Genomic DNA, 17,368 nt, shown 5'->3' on the forward strand with positions numbered 1-17,368 from the left:
CCAAAGTGGTGCCTAAGTGGATTTTAGCAGACCACCAGAGGGCAGTGCAGATTCTCTGTCGTACCCAGCCTGGTCAGCACCTCCGAACTGGCGCCACAGGAGGGCACTGTTCTCTGCACAACCCTTGTTAAGAATTAGATATTTTCAGAAGTGGAACTTGTGGGTAGTTGTAGAGCTCCCTGCCCCCACTCACGTTTCTCACGCAATGGATTGGTTCAGACTCCTGGAGCATTTGGAGAGGAGAGGTGAAGAGCTAACGTCCTATGTGCTCTCCAAAGCCAGCTAACACATTTGCCCATGCCCACTAACATGGCCTTTTTATCAGGAACTGTTTAGACATAATCTTATTGCAACTAATATTTAGATTCTTGGCATCTATAACAACTCTAGGGATTTCCTGCGGGTCTGAATGAGACAACCCACGTTTCTGTGTATTTGAGCAGAGAAGAATCGCTAGTGTAGACAATAGAACATTGTCCAGCAATGCAAAGGGGATCTGTGTTAGGTGAATCATTCTCATTCCTAAGTCCAGTACCTGTGGGGCTAGATTGCACCAGAAGTAAAAGCCACAGAGACTAGTGGGAAGTAGCTTCCAGTTCTTGAGGTGAGGAAAATTAGCTGAAGAGGGCTAATTCTTCTCCTAGGCACTGCATATCTTCAAGTGCTCAGGAAGCTGGTTCTTTTCTCTGGTGACAAGTGTAAATTGCTTGCAAATCTTCTGAATTGATTTTGTTGGCTTGTTTTATCAGGCTGGTCACCTAGGCCCCTCCCCCTCGACAGTGGGTTGGGCCTCAAGGGAGGTTTAACTGAGATTCTGGTTCCTCCTCTTCTGTTTTCCTATCTGGTCAGCTCCCTCAGCGTCGTGAGTTCTGTTACCCATGCTCCAACTTTGTTTAATTGTTATTATAATTGCTTTATTTCCACCTGCTTGCCTTCGACAGTGTTGAGTAGACCCTAGGAGAGGGGGCTAAGCATTTCAGCTAGAGTTCCTCTAACCTGTCATCTGTCAGCATGTAGGTTTTTTCTTCATAACCTGTGGGTAGATCAGACCTTCATAAACAGCCACTGCTGCCTAGCAACAGGGATACATTCTGAGAAATGTGGTCTTAGAGGAGTTTCTCATTACAAGCAACATGGAAAACACTTAGCCAAGCAAGTTAGTTACGTTGCTGTTAAACAATGTAATCTTATGCCCCATCCTACAAGAGGAACCTCTTTAACAAGGTGTTATTATGTGACGTATTACTGTATACTTAGTAAACACAATTAGTGAGTTTTATTTTACAGATTCAAAATGAAAACACTGAAACAGAATTCCAACCTGCTATATATTCTTTTCTATTTTTATTTCTTAATTGATTTTTATTGAGCTCTACATTTTTCTCTGCTCCTCCCTGCCTCTCCCCTTCCCCTCCCTCCAAGGTCTCCATGCTCCCAATTTACTCAGGAGATCTTGTCTTTTTCTACTTCCCAAGTAGATTAGATCTATGTAAGTCTCTCTTAGTGTCCTCATTGTTGTCTAAGTTCTCTGGTATTGTGATTTGTAGGCTGATTTTCTTTGCTTTATGTTTAAAAACCACCTCTGAGTGAGTACATATGACTTTCTGGCTATAGATTCTTAAAATCATACCTATTCTTGAAGTCTCAATTCTACATGCCCCTGTTGTTTTGTGCTACTCCAGGAACCCATGTTAGTCTTCTCTGCTTTGCCATCCTATGGTGGACACTGTCCAGCTTGGCAGGTGATGTAGACACGTGTATTTATTATTTAGTTGCCTTGTGTATCTGTGAGTCACATGACCGGTGCGAGGGATAAGTGCTGGTGTGGCAGTGTTTTCTCAAGCTCTTCAGTTAGAACTTTATCCGTTGCTAATGGAACTTTGCGTGTCTTCTTTAACGTAGTTTAGAATACTTGAGTGAGGCAGATAGCTCGGTAGAGTGTGTGCCTAGCATGGATGACGGCCTGGGCTCGTTTTTACTAAGTGTACTTACCGCCACCAATAATTAGGACAATCCATGCAGTTTTGTTTACAAATTTGTATTTAAGAACAGGATCACTATTTCCCACATTGCTATTATTTATATCTTTCCCTGTGATCCGACAACTGATGTGTTTGTGTTCCGGTGTGTGATGACTGTTGTTTCCAGTAGCTTCTCTGTGAAAGGCGTTGGGGACGGTGCAGCCATTGCAACTTCTTAGACAGGGCCGCGCCTTCAGAGCCAGTCCCTTACCGTCATTTCCATACTTTACATAGAAAATTCTCAGAGACTTGTTTGTCAGACTATAATGCTTTAATAGCTATAATTGTCTAAACTTCCTAATTACATGTTGAGCTCTAATTCTAATGCCTGTCAGTGCTGCTGCTTCCGGGCAAAGCTTAAGCATCATGCAGGCCAATCTCTAGTGCTGTGATAGAATTAAATTCATCTGACCTGGTTTCCGGGCCTATTTCAGACAGCAGACTGATACTTATCGTGAAGCTACAAGAACATTTCAATTTCAAAACTGACCCCTGGGGACCTGTCTCTTTGGTCCTCCAGTTGTACTTACCAAGTACACTTTAAAAAGCAGCCTGACTTTATGAATGCAATTTCTAAATGTAATGATACAAAAATGTTTGTAGGGCAAAATGTCCTTAAAACTGACATTCTCTTTCTTGATAGAGATACTTTCTAGTTGGGAGCAATCATGCAGAAACGAAGTATCGCGTCTTGAAAATTGATAGAACGGAGCCAAAAGATTTGGTCATAATTGATGATAGGGTAAGTAGCAGACCTCGCTGCCCACAGGAGCTTGTGCTGATCTTCTTTTTCCTGTTAAATCAAACATCTTTATTCTCTAGCCTGGCTTCTAGAAATTACTGATGTTGAGAAATGAGGCAGAATTATACTTTGTCTCTCAGATTGATTTGTTTCTGAGAGCACACACTTCCCAATAAGGCAATGAGTGCACTTTCTTAAGCAACTGACCTTCGAGGATTGAGTGTAACTTCATATCGCATCTACTGGAGAGAGCATGTGCTGTGCTTCAGGAGGAAGCCAAGGAGTCATTGAGACTCTGTGCTGCCAGCTTTTATTATGCGGATGAAAATCCCATGGGATGGTTTGCTGTGCATCAGAAATGGCAAGCAATTGTTATCCAGGCTTGGGAGGGCAGAGGCTTAATTCATTTAATACAGGAGCCTGAGTCTGTTAGTCAGAGGTACAAGGTAATGTAGGGGTGTTGAAGGGTTAATTTTAGTTTTTTCAAAGGAAGGAACTTAGTCTTTATATCGAAATTCCTGGCTAAATTTCTGAACCCATATAGGCTCCTCTTTTGTCAGGTACTTTGGTAGTTATAGTTTGGAATCATTTTTATTAAACTATTTGCAGAAATATTAAACTATTTGCAGAAATATTCTGTGTTCCCACAACTATCGATACATTTATTATTAGGGTTTTTGATTTCCTGCACTGCTCCTTGGAGTCCATGCCCTGGGACCCACCTGGAAGCTTTTATTAATATGATGACGTGGTTCTTGGTTTCACTTGGGGGTGGGGATGCTGGACTGGGGAAACCTTTGAGACATGAATAGTTTTGGGCCATCTCATATGAACATACATCTAGCTGAGGGTTTGCATCTCATTTTAAGGGGTCCACAAACTTACTAAAATAGGTGGATCCCCTTGATCCCCGAATCCCAAGACCACAGTCTAAAGTCCTGACATAATTTCTTAACCTAGCAGTGCGATCCAGGCACCAGTCTTAACTGTCCAGTTATGGAACCTGCTGCCTCTTACAGTGGTGATGCAGTTCATGGGATCATTGATGAGTCTTGCAGGCAACCTGCCGTTTTCCAAGGTGCATAGCTCTGCAGAGGGGTAAGCGCAGCCTGACAGGTCCTGTGCTGCCTTCACAGCACGTGTACACTCAACAGGAAGTGCGGGAGCTCCTTGGCCGCTTGGACCTTGGAAACAGAACAAAGACGGGCCAGAAAGGATCCTCCGGGTTGTTTCGAGCGGTCTCAGCATTTGGTGTTGTCGGTAAGCATTGTGCTTCCTCCCCTCCCCTCTCTGTTTGTTTTGACACAGGTTAAAGAGAGCTGATGCAAGCCGATGGAGGTAGAGTCTTACCACATCACCCGTGGCTTTGACTGCTTTAAGCGTCACTAGCAACCAATCAGACCACAGTTGAACGGTGTCTGCTCTTGTGCTCAGCACTGTTCGGGTTTCTATAGACACTAGTGAACTGAGAGATGCTTAGAGGGATCCGCTGTCTGGCTTGCCATGGTTCGAAAAGTAAAAATGAGCTTGACTATAAATATCTACCCCCTGCCCATCTAGAGTTACAGATATAGTAAAACTTGGGGTAAAACGAATAGAATTCCCCCCCCCCCCCCCAAGGACATGCTACCGTCTAGCCTGTCATAGACCCCTTCTTTGGATGATGTCTTAGATTTTCTACTGCCGTGATAAAACCATGATCACAAGCACCTTGGGGAAGAAATGGCCTAGTTAGCTCATGTCTGTTGTCTACCATCCAAGCTGGATATGGTCATCATGCAGGAGTCAGAGCAGAAGCTCAGGACCTAGAGACAGGGATGATGCAGAGACCACGGAGGCATGCTGCTTACTGACTTGCTCTCCACGGCTTTCACAGCCTGCTTTCTCATACCAGCCAGGGCCACCAGCCCAAGGGTGGCTTCCACAGTGAGCCATCAGTCAAGAAAATATCCTACAGATTTGCCTACTGGCCAGTCCTGGAGAAGGATTTTCTTGACCAATATTCCTTCTTGCCTGAATACCCTAGCTTGTGTCAAGTTGACACAAAGCTAGCCAGCACAGACAATGGCCACTTTCTTACTCATTGAGAAAGGTTTTTCAGAATCCCAGTGGTAAAGCATTATATTCTCACTGTATATATAGTATAAGTCACTGGGACTCAGAGACTTGGTTTCCATTGATAGCAAGTTCAGCAGAACTTCAGATAAGGGATTCCAAGCTGTGTTAGCTTTGTTTTCAGGGAGACTGGACCCTTAGTCTACTTCAAAGACCCAATGTTGATCCTAAGGCAGGTGTAATGGGTAATCTTGACTGTCGACCTGGTGGGATTTAGAGTTGCCATGAGAACAACCTCTGGGTCTATCTGTGAATGTGTTCCAGAAACACTTAGCTGAGAAGGTGGGCGGTGCCATGCTGTAGGCTGGAGTCTCAGACTGAAGGGAAAGGAGAACCAACCTAGTGCCAGCCTTTGTCTCTCTACTCTCTTAGTGTGGGTGCAATGCAGCCTGTCCCCTCTTCCAGTGCTTCTGTGCCATTTCTTGTTCACTGCGAAGTCTGTGTCCCTGAAACAGTGAGCCAGCTGAAATCTTCCTTCCTTAGCCAGAAAAGTAACCAATACAGCACAGTTGGCTTCCACCAGCTTGGTGCCTTTGATATGCCTTCTGAGACTTGACAAGTCCTTCGAGGTTCCATGTTGGTAGGACGGGTGTTTGTGGGCCCGAGAATGCTTGTTTAATATCACATGAGTTCAAATGTGTCGATTCATAAGTTCCATGTACTTTAAATTCCACTTCAGATGCCGATTATATTTTAAACTTAAGAAAAAAGACAGGAAGAAATAGATATTAAGTACAATACTTTTTACTTGGTTACTTATTAGTCTAACATAATTATTTTAATGCTGATATTTTACTATAACTTAAAATGTGAGTTTTTATTACCTTATGTATATGAGTATTTTGTCTACATGTATGTCTGTGTACCACGTGCATACGTAGTACCTGTGGAGGCCAGAGAGTTTGAGGCCAGTATGGGTTACATGGCACTGCCTTGTGTATAAAGTGTATTCTCTCAGGCATATAGAATACACACAGAGTACAGATTGTGTGCACCTGGCCTCCAACTCACTGCAGCTGCAGATGTGGAACATCTGCCCCTCCTGCTTCCATCCCAGGTGATGAGACGATAAGTGTGTGCCCATGCCTGATTTTATGCAGTGCTGGGGGATTGAACCCACAGCTGCATGCATGCTGGGCAAGCTCTCTATAAACTGAGCTGCATCTCCAGCTTCCCCAATAGTATTTTAGGTGGTATAAGTGCCAAAAATGTTTATGGCTGTAAAGTTATGAAAATATTAAGTTCAGAAAGGTGTAAAGTCTTTGGTCAACATGTATCTAAAATCATTTATATTACTAACTTTATATGACATTGTATTTATTATCATACAGGTTTCGTCAGGTTTTTAGAAGGCTACTATATTGTGTTAATAACTAAGCGGAGGAAAATGGCGGATATTGGAGGCCATGCGATCTATAAGATTGAAGATACAAATATGATTTATATCCCCAATGACTCTGTTCGGATTACTCACCCCGATGAAGCTAGGTATGCACTGGCGCTGACAACTTGCTCTGTGTTTCTGACAATAGGACAAGGAAATAAAAATGTTTAGTAGAAACATAAATGGTGGGTCAACATTTCAGTTCCTGTTCTGGGCTGCAAAGGTCTCTTCCTTCCTTCCTTCCTTCCTTCCTTCCTTCCTTCCTTCCTTCCTTCCTTCCTTCCTTCCTTCCTCCTTCCCTCCCTCCCTCCCTCCCTCCCTCCCTCCCTCCCTCCCTCCCTCCCTCCCTCCCTCCCTCTTTCTTTCTTTCTTAGGGTTTCTCTGTAGCTTTGGAGCCTGTCCTGGAACTAGCTCTTCTAGACCAAGATGGCCTCGAACTCACAGAGATCCTCTTGCCTCTGCCTCCTGAGTGCTGGGATTAAAGTTGTGCACCACCACTACCCACTAGGTCTTTTCTTACAGTTTAGACTGCATGGCATGTAGACATTATTGGGGATAATAATTATTGTGAATACTGTCTATATATCATACAGTATTAATCGTAAGATAATTTCATTTTAAGATTATTAAATCCCTACATTAAACATGACAGAGCATAACTAAATTCTAAACTACTACCAACCATAAAGATATCTTTTAATTTTTATAACGTGACAGCTGAACCCTTCTAACTTTAAATCTACTAATTTGATAATAATTTACCTCACATTCACAAGTCTCCAATAATTTTACCAAACCTATAAGAGATTTTTAGAAAATCAGGGAATAAAAACAGTCCAGTAAATACCAATTTGCCCTTCTTCTAAATTCACCATTAGTTCCCTCTGCTTAGATACATTCCTCCCCGCTCCTCAATACAAAAATGGAGCAAACTCCATTTTTCTAAGTTGCTTTGTTGAGAAATATGCAAACCTGGAATCTGAATCTGTCTTGAACCCTGATGTGATGGCATGATGGGAAACCCACAGCCACTTATGATGACACGTCACAGTCAGAGCACAGATACGCTGGCCACTGTACAAAACCTTAGGGTGTGTGTGAAACACAACCAAATTCTGGGTTTAGACTTGAGTCCCATTCCCAAGGTTACTTTACTGTGCTTACATGTATATTCCAGAAATGCCAAAGTATGAAACACTTCTGATCTCAAGCATTTCTCATAACTATCTGTATCTAGAGACCTTAAATTTAATATTAATTTGTTACCGTAGTTTGTAGTTCATATGCTTCCTGAAAATGTCCCAGTAAAGTCCTTTATGGTTAGTTTTGTACATGTGTGCATGCACACTCATGTCTTGGAGAATCTAATTGAAATTCACAGGCTGTACCTGCCATGTTGGTTCTGAAATGTATAAAAGTCCTCTAGTTTTCTTTTCTTTTTCTTCTTTTTTCCTTTCCTTTTCCTTCCTTCCTTTATTACTTTTTCTTTCTCTTTTTGTTTTTCAAGACAGGGTTTCTAACAGCCCTGGCTGTTCTGGAACTCGCTCTTGTAGACCAGGCTGGCCTTGAACTCACAGAGCTCCACCTACCTCTACCTCCCAAGTGCTGGGATTAAAGGTGTGCGCCACCACTGCCCAGCTGCAGGTCCTCTAGTTTTTCTTTGGTGGCTTGCACATTTTTTAAGGTTCTTGCAAAAGATCCCACAATATGGATTTGTCTGACTATTCCTGCATGTTCACAGCATTTCCAGCAAAACTGCTAAGGTGTCTGTGTTACCCATTGCTTTACACGGGGGCATTAGCGCTGGGGAGATGGCCCAGTGGATGAAGTGCTTACTGCCCAAGCACGAGGATGCACCCATGTAGAAATCCAGGTGTGGCTGCTGGCTCCTTGAACCCCAGAGCTGGAGGCCGAGGAGACAGGAGCATCACTGGGACCCTCCAGCAGCCATTCTAGCCGAAAAACTAGCTCCAGGTTCAGGGTGGGTGAGAGTCCACATCTCACAGAACAAGGCCGAGAAGCGCTACAGAGGGGCACCCACCACCCGGCTTCTGCATGTACCCACCACCCGACCTCTGCATGTACCCACCACCCGGCTTCTGCATGTACCCACCACCCGGCTTCTGCATGTACCCACCACCCGGCTTCTGCATGTACCCACCACCCGGCCTCTGCATGTACCCACCACCCGGCTTCTGCATGTACCCACCACCCGGCCTCTGCATGTACCCACCACCCGGCTTCTGCATGCTTGCACACCCACTATTGTATTCTTGTCCATTTTCACATTAAATACTTTCCAACTTAAAGTTATGGTGACCCACAACGTTTTGTTAACTTGTGTACCTGCCTTGTCTCTATCCTCTGAGAATTTCTAAAACTCACTGAAAAAAAAAAGTCCTAATCCTGCCCTGCCCCCAGTCTGTGCCCCGCCCGTTTGAGAGCAGTCACTACATAAAGAGGAGCAGAGTAAGCCAAGGGTCTCTGAGACATGGTCGACAGATGCATACCTGTGCCAGGGGTGGCTGGGATTCCTCTGCCCAATGAGCACACCTGCTAATGCAAGGGTACCCTGACTGCATGCTAAGCCATGAAAAATAAAAGTTCATGTTTATGATGTGCTTTACTTTTTTTTTTTAAAGGTACCTAAGGATATTTCAAAATGTGGATCTATCTAGCAACTTTTACTTTAGGTAAGTTTGAGCCTGATTGTACTTGTATTCGTCACTGTAATTGATTAGATTATAGAGCGAGAATTGGAATGCAACCAATAGCCAGATTATTTCATATAAAATCATTAAACTCTAGGAATTTCTTCCTTTAAAAAACTTGATTCTTGAAAATTTAAGTGGATAACGTTAAAGGTATTTATTGTCACTATAAAAATTACCTTCATTTCAGGGAGAAATTAATATAATTTAAAGAAATACTCTCATTTTGGAATTTTAAATTATAAAATTGTATTAGTTCTAATGTAGAGTTGTAACAGTGCCATAGTTCAGTTTCAGTTAGTGATCTTGCAAAATTAAGTAAAAATTAATTAGAAATAGGTAAAAGTATTGCGATACTGATGAATTAATAGTTTTGGTGGAATGAGTGTAGCATTAAGCAGATGTGAAAATGCATCCCAAGGATATGTTTTGGTAGAGAAAATAGAAATCTTCCTTGGTATAGAGATATTTGTGGCTATCTGTTTAACATAGCTAGCAAGCAGACAAACCAAGCTGATAATTAATCAAATAAGCAAATAGTAGACCATTATGACAAAGTGTTAAGCTATGACCGGTAGGTAGGCTGGGCTGAATCGGGTATTGTGATAGAAGGATTCTGTCTGCTGTAGTGTACAGAGGGAAAAGTAGAAGACAAAATAGCATTCACCAATCAGAACCTGAGTCGGGCTGGACAGGGCATTCACCAACCAGGACCTGAGTCGGCCTGGAGCGAGGGCATTCACCAATTAGGACCTGAGTAGGACAGGAGCCAGGGCATTCACCAACCAGGACCCTAATCGGGCTGGAGCCAGTTTACCCGAGTTGGACTAGAGCTGGGGCATTCACCAATCAGGAGCCCAGTCTGGCTGGAGTTAGGGCATTAACCAACCAGGACCCGAGTCGGGCTGGAGCTGGGACATTCACCAATCTGGACCTGAGTCTGCAGGAGCACGGGCCAGCAGCCTCCCTGCACAGCAGTGGTGTGCACAGACCAGGTGCTTTGCATTTTTAAAGATTTCTCTTTAGTTGTTAATAGTCAACTATTTATAAAATAAACACAAATATATAATGTAAAGCTACTGCGTGTATCCCTGCAGGCCAGAAGAGGGCACCAGATTGCATTACAGATGGTTGTGAGCCACTACATGGTTGCTAGGAATTGAACTCAAGATTTCTAGAAAAACAGCCAGTGCTGTTACCCGCTGAACCACCTCTCTAGCCCTGGTGGTAGTTGTTTTTGCTCATGTGTAAACCATGGTCGAGAGAGCCCTGCGTTAGTGATGACAATCCTGTACTTCACTGTACGTTCTATAGAACCACATTTGTGGACATAAGGAAGTTGACCTGGTGCGATATCAGACTTTGACGCAGAAAAAAAGATGCATGTTGTGCCAGCAAATGTACATGACACATAGCATAGCTGTGTATTTCTAGTGCAGACACGTAAGTCGGCCGGTGAGGTTTTGTTTCATTTCCAGTTGTGCTTTGAAGTGGTCATTTAACAGCGTTGCTTCCAAGTGAAACAGCAGGTGTGAGGTTATTTAGCTCAGAGTGTAATTCCTCTCGGGAGCTAGGACTGTGAAACGCTTTGCTTCTGTAAGTTCTTACGTCTGAACCTCTTCTCAGTTACAGCTATGATTTGTCCCACTCGCTTCAGTATAATCTCACCGTCTTGCGAATGCCCCTGGAGATGCTAAAGTCCGAAACCTCCAAGACGCGCCAGGAGAGCTTTGACATCTTTGAAGATGAAGGGTTAACTGCCCAGGGTAACAGCGGTAGGTGGTTCCTGCATACCTAATACATGCTAATGTGGCTTCTCATTAAGCTCTCTCACTTGTCTTGGCCTTATCCCTTGGTGCTCTCTATCCTTACATGGGTTGTTAGGAGACACAAACTTGACCAATTCATTTTTAAAGCCATCCTTAATCACCATGTGACTTTATTTATAGACCAGACAGAGATTATATGCTGTCGGTTTCTAGAAATTATTCATATACTTTTTACAATCAGATCTAGTCTTTTGGTGAAGTTTTATGGGGAGTTACTCTTTGAATACTGTAGAGTGTACACCATCTTATTTTCCTTTATAGAGATTAATTAATTTATGGGTCTAGATTGGGGCAAAAGTTACCATGGGTTGCCTGTTATGTGCTGGACGTTGACATATGATATTCTAAGCCACATACAACCTCTGCTGGGTAGGTACAGCCCAGTTGTGCAGAAATAAAGACAAAGTAGGAAACTGAGGTCTAGAGATGAAGATCTAATATCAAATACTCAGTGTCCAGAGGCCACTGGTACTGTGACTGGCCTCAGCTTGAACAGACTGTATCAGTCTATATCAGTCTCTCAGAGGTCCGGCTTCTTGCCTGGCACCATCAGGCTACTGCTAGACCACAGTAGGACTAGCCTGGGGAGTCCCTGGAGACCTGACTAAGTCAAGTACCTAGTGCCCGCTTGCCCCTCTGTCAGCACCTTTATTGCCAGAGTTTTGGGTTTGGTCTAGAGCTAGCAAAGCAAACAGCTTGCTGTTATGAATGCTATGGCAGAATCCTTTCAAGGGTAAAGTTAAAGAAAGTACCTTAGCTGAAGAAGGAGAGCCGTGGAAACGTGGTAAGGGTAAAGTTAAGATACCTTAGCTGAAGAAGGACAGCCATGGAAACATTGTAAGCCAGTGGTGGCTCTGAATTCCTTGCTTCATGCATCTTAAATGGTCATGATGTTGATGCAGGGGCAGAGGCAGAACCCACTGTACAGTAGACGGAAGTTTGTCCTTGAGGGACGCATGGGAGGGAGCTGTGCTTCCTCATGGACTCTGTTCACGCCCGACCTGTTTTCAGCGCGTGTTACTCTGGCATTGAACTCTGATTAGAGTTACCTGATTATCACTTGCACCGAGGCCAAGCAGGTCCGTGCTTCAGACACATGAACTGTGACCCAAATCATGAACTGTGACCCGTAGAGGTCTGGCAGCCAGTGAGTATTTAATAAAGCCAAAAGTGTCGCGGAATTTGCCCCCCACCCCCCATGCCACCCAGATCTGGATTTGAATGTATGCTCTGGGTTCTGGAGTAGGCCTCTGACGTGACTTTTGCGTGTCCCAAGTAGTTCTGGGTAGCTGTGACTGAAGAGCTAGTGTCTTGTTGCTGCTGTAAACCACTGCTAGGTGATGTCACAGCACACACACCACACACCGTCTCCCAGGAGAATGTCCAGAGCAGGACTTAAGGAGACAAACATGCCACCAGAAGCTATATTTTCTTCTCAAGGAAGAGAAACCAATTCCTGTCCTTTGGTCGCCTAGGAATTGTTCCCTGTTGCTCGCTGGTGACTTTCCGTCTGGAAGCCAGCAGTGACTGCTGAATTGTTCTTCACACATTGACTCACCCAGAGCTCCTGCGGCCGCTTCCCTTTTCACCTGTAAGAACCTGTGATTATACTGGGTCGTGTACATGAGCCACAGTAATCTTCATGGCTCAAATCATCGGATTAGTGCTCTCGGTCCCCGTCTACTTCTGTGTCTCCTTGTCGTTGGTGTGCTGGCAGTTAGGATTCAGCTGTCTTTCCTGGGCTTTGCAATTATTCATCTGGAGAAACTGGTGAGAAATGGGGAGTGCGGGTAGAAGACGGTAGAAGAGTAAAATTGCCAAATCTCCACGACCTCTCTGGTGTACCGGGAAGTGCGCTAAGGATTCAGATAAGCTCTTCAGTCCAAACAACTCTGAGATGGGCAGGAGCATTTCCTGTTTACAGGCTGTGGAGAGACTGCCGTGTCCCACATGAGTTAGTTCTTGGCAAACACACTGATTAGCCAACTGCAAGTATTTAAGTCGTTTTGTTAGAAGGTGACCAAGAGAGGGATCGTGCCTCTGAAAAGTCCTTTGGTGCCAGAGCTCAGAGATATAGCACCTTCAAAGACAAAAAGCCCAGCTGAACCAGTGCCTGCGGGGGCCAGAGCAACACCTGTCCTTTCACAGGGCTGGCAGTGTTTTCCAGACTCCACGCACCCATTGTGCTTCCGCCTAGTTCTTTAGTCTTATGTTTTATCCTGCACACACATCCCTTATTCTGGCTAATACATCTGCACTATGGTCAGGGCATGGACAGTCCCAGAAGCATTGCCAAGGTGTGTATGACTGGCAGGTGTGGAAGGCTGGGGAGGCCTAGAAAGACACTAAACGAAGTCACAACAAGATGGCGTCAGCTTAGCCATTTCAATACTAAGTCACTGGTTAAAGCGGCAGAGTGGGAGACTGTCTGATACAACACTGTACGCCAACCTTTGGGCATGCTCTGATCTCTTCTCTCTTGCAGGGTCTCCTGTAGCCCAGGCTGGCCTCAGACTTGTAGAGCTGAGGATGATCTTGATTTCCCCCTCCCGTTTCCTCCTCCCCCAAAACTGAAATTAGAGACATGGGCCAGAGATGTATCATTGCACCTGGTTTATGTTGTGCTGGGGATTGAACCTGGGGCCTCATGTATGCCACCAGTGGGCTACATCTGAGCCCATACAGTTTCTTATATGGTGCACTGAAACAGCAGGGGACATCTAGGTTTGACTGTTCCATGTTTGTATGTGGTATGTCTGTGCGCCATGTATGTCCTTGCTGTCCATGGGGGTCAGAAGAGGACATTAGATCTCCTAGAACTAAAGTTACAGATCGTTGTGAACTGCCACGTGGGTGCTGGGAATCAAACCTGGGTCCTTTGCAAGAGTAGCAAATGCGTTTAACTACTGAGCCATTTGTTCATCCCCTAGTTTTTATAAATTAAATTGGAATGTATTCAACCTAAATAAATATCAGATGACACTTTGAAGGGAAGAAGATAAGGTTGCCTGACTGCCAGCATCTAGAGTATTTAATCCACTCATATAAATATACTTATTTCTTATTTTTCACTCCATATATGTTCTGTGACACTCATCGCTATTTAATAATAAATTCATCTTGATATGAGAATGCTTGGTGATACACGGAAAAGCCTTGATGTAATAACTAATGCCACACAGGAAGTGTGAACAGTGCACCCCTTACCCTAAGCCTGTCAGGTGCACAGTGTACCCCTTATCCTAAGCCCGTCAGGTGCACAGTGTACCCCTTATCCTAAGCCTGTCATGTGCACAGTGCACCCCTTATCCTAAGCCTGTCACATGCACAGTGCACCCCTTATCCTAAGCCTGTCATGTGCACAGTGCACCCCTTATCCTAAGCCTGTCACATGCACAGTGCACCCCTTACCCTAAGCCTGTCACATGCACAGTGTACCCCTTACCCTAAGACCATCATGTGCACAGTGCACCCCTTATTCTAAGCCTGTCACATGCACAGTGCACCCCTTACCCTAAGACCATCACATGCATAGTGTACCCCTTATCCTAAGCCTGTCACGTGCACAGTGTACCCCTTACCTTAAGCCCATCATGTACATGCACAGTGTACCCCTTAACCTAAGCCCATCAGGTGCACAGTGTACCCCTTATCCTAAGCCTGTCACATGCACAGTGCACCCCTTATCCTAAGCCTGTCATGTGCACAGTGCACCCCTTATCCTAAGCCTGTCATGTGCACAGTGCACCCCTTATCCTAAGCCTGTCATGTGCACAGTGCACCGCTTATCCTAAGCCTGTCATGTGCACAGTGCACCCCTTATCCTAAGCCTGTCATGTGCACAGTGCACCCCTTATCCTAAGCCTGTCATGTGCACAGTGCACCCCTTATCCTAAGCCTGTCATGTGGCACAGTGTACTCCTTACCCTAAGCCCGTCACGTGCACAATGCACCCCCTTACCCTAAGACCATCACATGCACAATGCACCCCCTTACCCTAAGACCATCACGTGCACAGTGCACCCCTTATCCTAAGCCTGTCACATGCACAGTGCACCCCTTATCCTAAGACCATCATGTGCATGGTGCACCCCTTACCCTAAGCCCATCACGTGCACAGTGCACCCTTTACCCTAAACCCTGCATGTGCAGTTGGTTCCCGTTTTCTTTTGAGTTAAAAACTTTGATAAATCAGAAAGCTCACTTCCTGTTTGACTTCAAAGGAAACAGCACAGTGCCAGAGTGCTGACGGTCATTGGATTGCCCTGGAAAGTGGCAGTGTGTCCAGGCTTATATTCTGACCTTAAAAACAGAAGTTAAAATGTGCCGATGTCAGTCAGTGTCTTTATGTTTCTGTTGCCAACTCTTGTTTTTCAGGCGTGTTTGGGATCTCCAGCGAGCCTTACATGAAGTATGTATGGAATGGTGAACTTCTGGATATAATCAAAAGCACTGTGCATCGCGACTGGCTGCTTTATATTATTCATGGGTTCTGTGGGCAATCAAGTATCCTTTTCATAAGCACTTACAGATGCAGTATTATGCCATGCCAGTGTGTAGAAAGGTATACACTGTAAGACTGCAATCACCACTCTGTACCTGCCCTAGTTAGGGTTACTACTGCTGTGAGAGCACATAAACCCATGACAAACTTAGTGAGAGAAGGGTTTATCTGGCTTATGCTTCTACATCTGCTCATCATGGAAGGAAGTCAAGGCAGGAACTCAAGCACACAGGAATCTGAAGGCAGGTGCTGATGGGGAGGCATGGAGAGCTGCTGCTTGCTACCTTGACCTTTGTGGCTTCCTCAGCCTGCTTTCTTATAGAACCCAGGACCACCAGCCCAGGGGTGGTCCCACTCCCAATGGACTGGGCCCTCCCCATCAATCACCAGTTGGAAAAACACCTGTCAGGCTTTCCCAAAGCCCAGTCTAATCAAGGCAGTTTTCAGTCAAGGTTCCCGTCTCTCAAGAGACTCCAGCCTGTGTCAAGTTGACATAAAACTAGCCAATATGACACTCCTACAGGAAAACTTAGCCATGTAAGTGGAAATGCAATGAAGAGTGCAGACTCTTTGACCTTTTAGAGCACAGAAATGCTATAAATACCAAAGACGAAAGAGCCACGCACTTAGTACCCTTACTATAGCCAATGAGGATTTGCGTACCTCGGAGGAATGGAGTGCCCAGTAGGTGGCGGGAACGTGGCAGCCTCATGAAAACAGACCTTGTCCAAAGAATAAACATCAGTCAGGCCTTAGCAATGAGTATACAGAGAGGACACAGGTTGGACAAGTACCACAAGACCTGGAAAAGATAGCTGTTTTCTTGTGATGTGTATGTACAACTTCAGGGAGATGGGATGTGTCTTATTTGGAGTTCCTATGGCTGTGAAGAGACACTGACCACAGCAACTCCTTACGAAGGAGAAAATTTGATTGGGGTGACTTACAGTTTCAGAGATTTGGTCCATTATCATCATGGCAGGACTGGGGCCATGCAGGCAGACACAGTACTAGACAAGGAGCTGAGAATTCTACATCTTGACCTGCAGACAACAGGAAGTAAACTGTCTCATTAGGTGTAGTTTGAGCATAGAAGACCTCCAAGTTCACCCCCACAGTGATACACTTCCTCCAGCCAGGCCACACCTACTCCAACAAAGCCACATCTCCTCATAGTCCCGCTCGTATGGGGGCCATTTTCTTCCAGACTACCAGAGATGCCATGGACAAGGTAAGTGTGGGACTCAGATTGCCTCAGTAGTCAGTCGTGGCTCACCAGGTTGCTTTTGCCAGGCTAAGGACTTGGAATTCTTGAAAGGTTAGTTCAGGAAGGTGACGTGTATACAGTAGCCCCTGAAGCTTGAGTTGACTTCCATTGTCCAGCTGCATGTAGTAAAAGTGGGATGAGGGATACGCACAAGAAAAGATTGCGGTAGTGGTTGGGTCCTGACGAGGTGGAGCCCTGCCTTGGGAAGGAACGTGATGGACGGTGTTGACCTTGCCTTTGTGTTGTGAGGAGGAGGAGGGCAGGACAAGCTATTCAGCAGTGGTTGGCTTCTCTTGCTACCTTTTGAGACAACAGAGGGCATTTGTGAATTCTGTTAGGCCTTTAGAAACTTACAGTAAAATCATTAAAGGAATGGCTTTTGAGTCCATTGAATGGGTGACGGAGCCATGGTTGTACCGTCTTACACTCTCTGGAGTGTTTGGGGCGGCAGCCGAGGGGCACAGCCTTGAAGAGCCACAATGCTGCTGCTTCTGTACTGAGTGGGGGATAGGAGAGGCTGGGCATGGCAGACACAGGGACTTTGAAACGGAGCTGGGGGAGAACCTGGCTCACTTTATGATCACCTAAGCACCTGGCAAAATTAGGTCCTGGATCACTTTTGTGTCTTCCCAAAACTCCAGTCTTCCGGGAAGAATGTGAAAACTTCACCACAAAGATACCAAAGAGAATGCGCTACGGTGTCTAAAGACCGTTTCTGAAGTGTAGTTCTAGCCTGGCTTCTATTTGCAAGACTAGCTCGGGGCCTGACATACGATAATCATAATAAATGTGTGT

The 17,368-nt window shown here is 45.0% G+C and overlaps 1 protein-coding gene across 2 annotated transcripts in view; it reads left to right on the forward strand.

The window, feature by feature from the left end:
* Fig4 (FIG4 phosphoinositide 5-phosphatase) overlaps window positions 1–17,368 on the forward strand; it is a 114,592-nt gene that overhangs the window by 17,616 nt on the left and 79,608 nt on the right. The window contains exons 2-7 of one of the 2 annotated variants that reach the window (XM_075944939.1): window positions 2,665–2,763; window positions 3,900–4,023; window positions 6,210–6,366; window positions 8,905–8,955; window positions 10,600–10,748; window positions 15,180–15,308. In XM_075944939.1, the coding sequence (XP_075801054.1) occupies window positions 2,665–2,763; window positions 3,900–4,023; window positions 6,210–6,366; window positions 8,905–8,955; window positions 10,600–10,748; window positions 15,180–15,308 (709 nt within the window). The remainder of the gene's footprint in view (window positions 1–2,664; window positions 2,764–3,899; window positions 4,024–6,209; window positions 6,367–8,904; window positions 8,956–10,599; window positions 10,749–15,179; window positions 15,309–17,368) is intronic. The other variant, XM_075944948.1, reaches the window with a different exon arrangement.

This window comes from Microtus pennsylvanicus, chromosome 1, assembly GCF_037038515.1.
Source record: "Microtus pennsylvanicus isolate mMicPen1 chromosome 1, mMicPen1.hap1, whole genome shotgun sequence".
In the NCBI taxonomy this organism is placed as follows: domain Eukaryota; kingdom Metazoa; phylum Chordata; class Mammalia; order Rodentia; family Cricetidae; genus Microtus; species Microtus pennsylvanicus.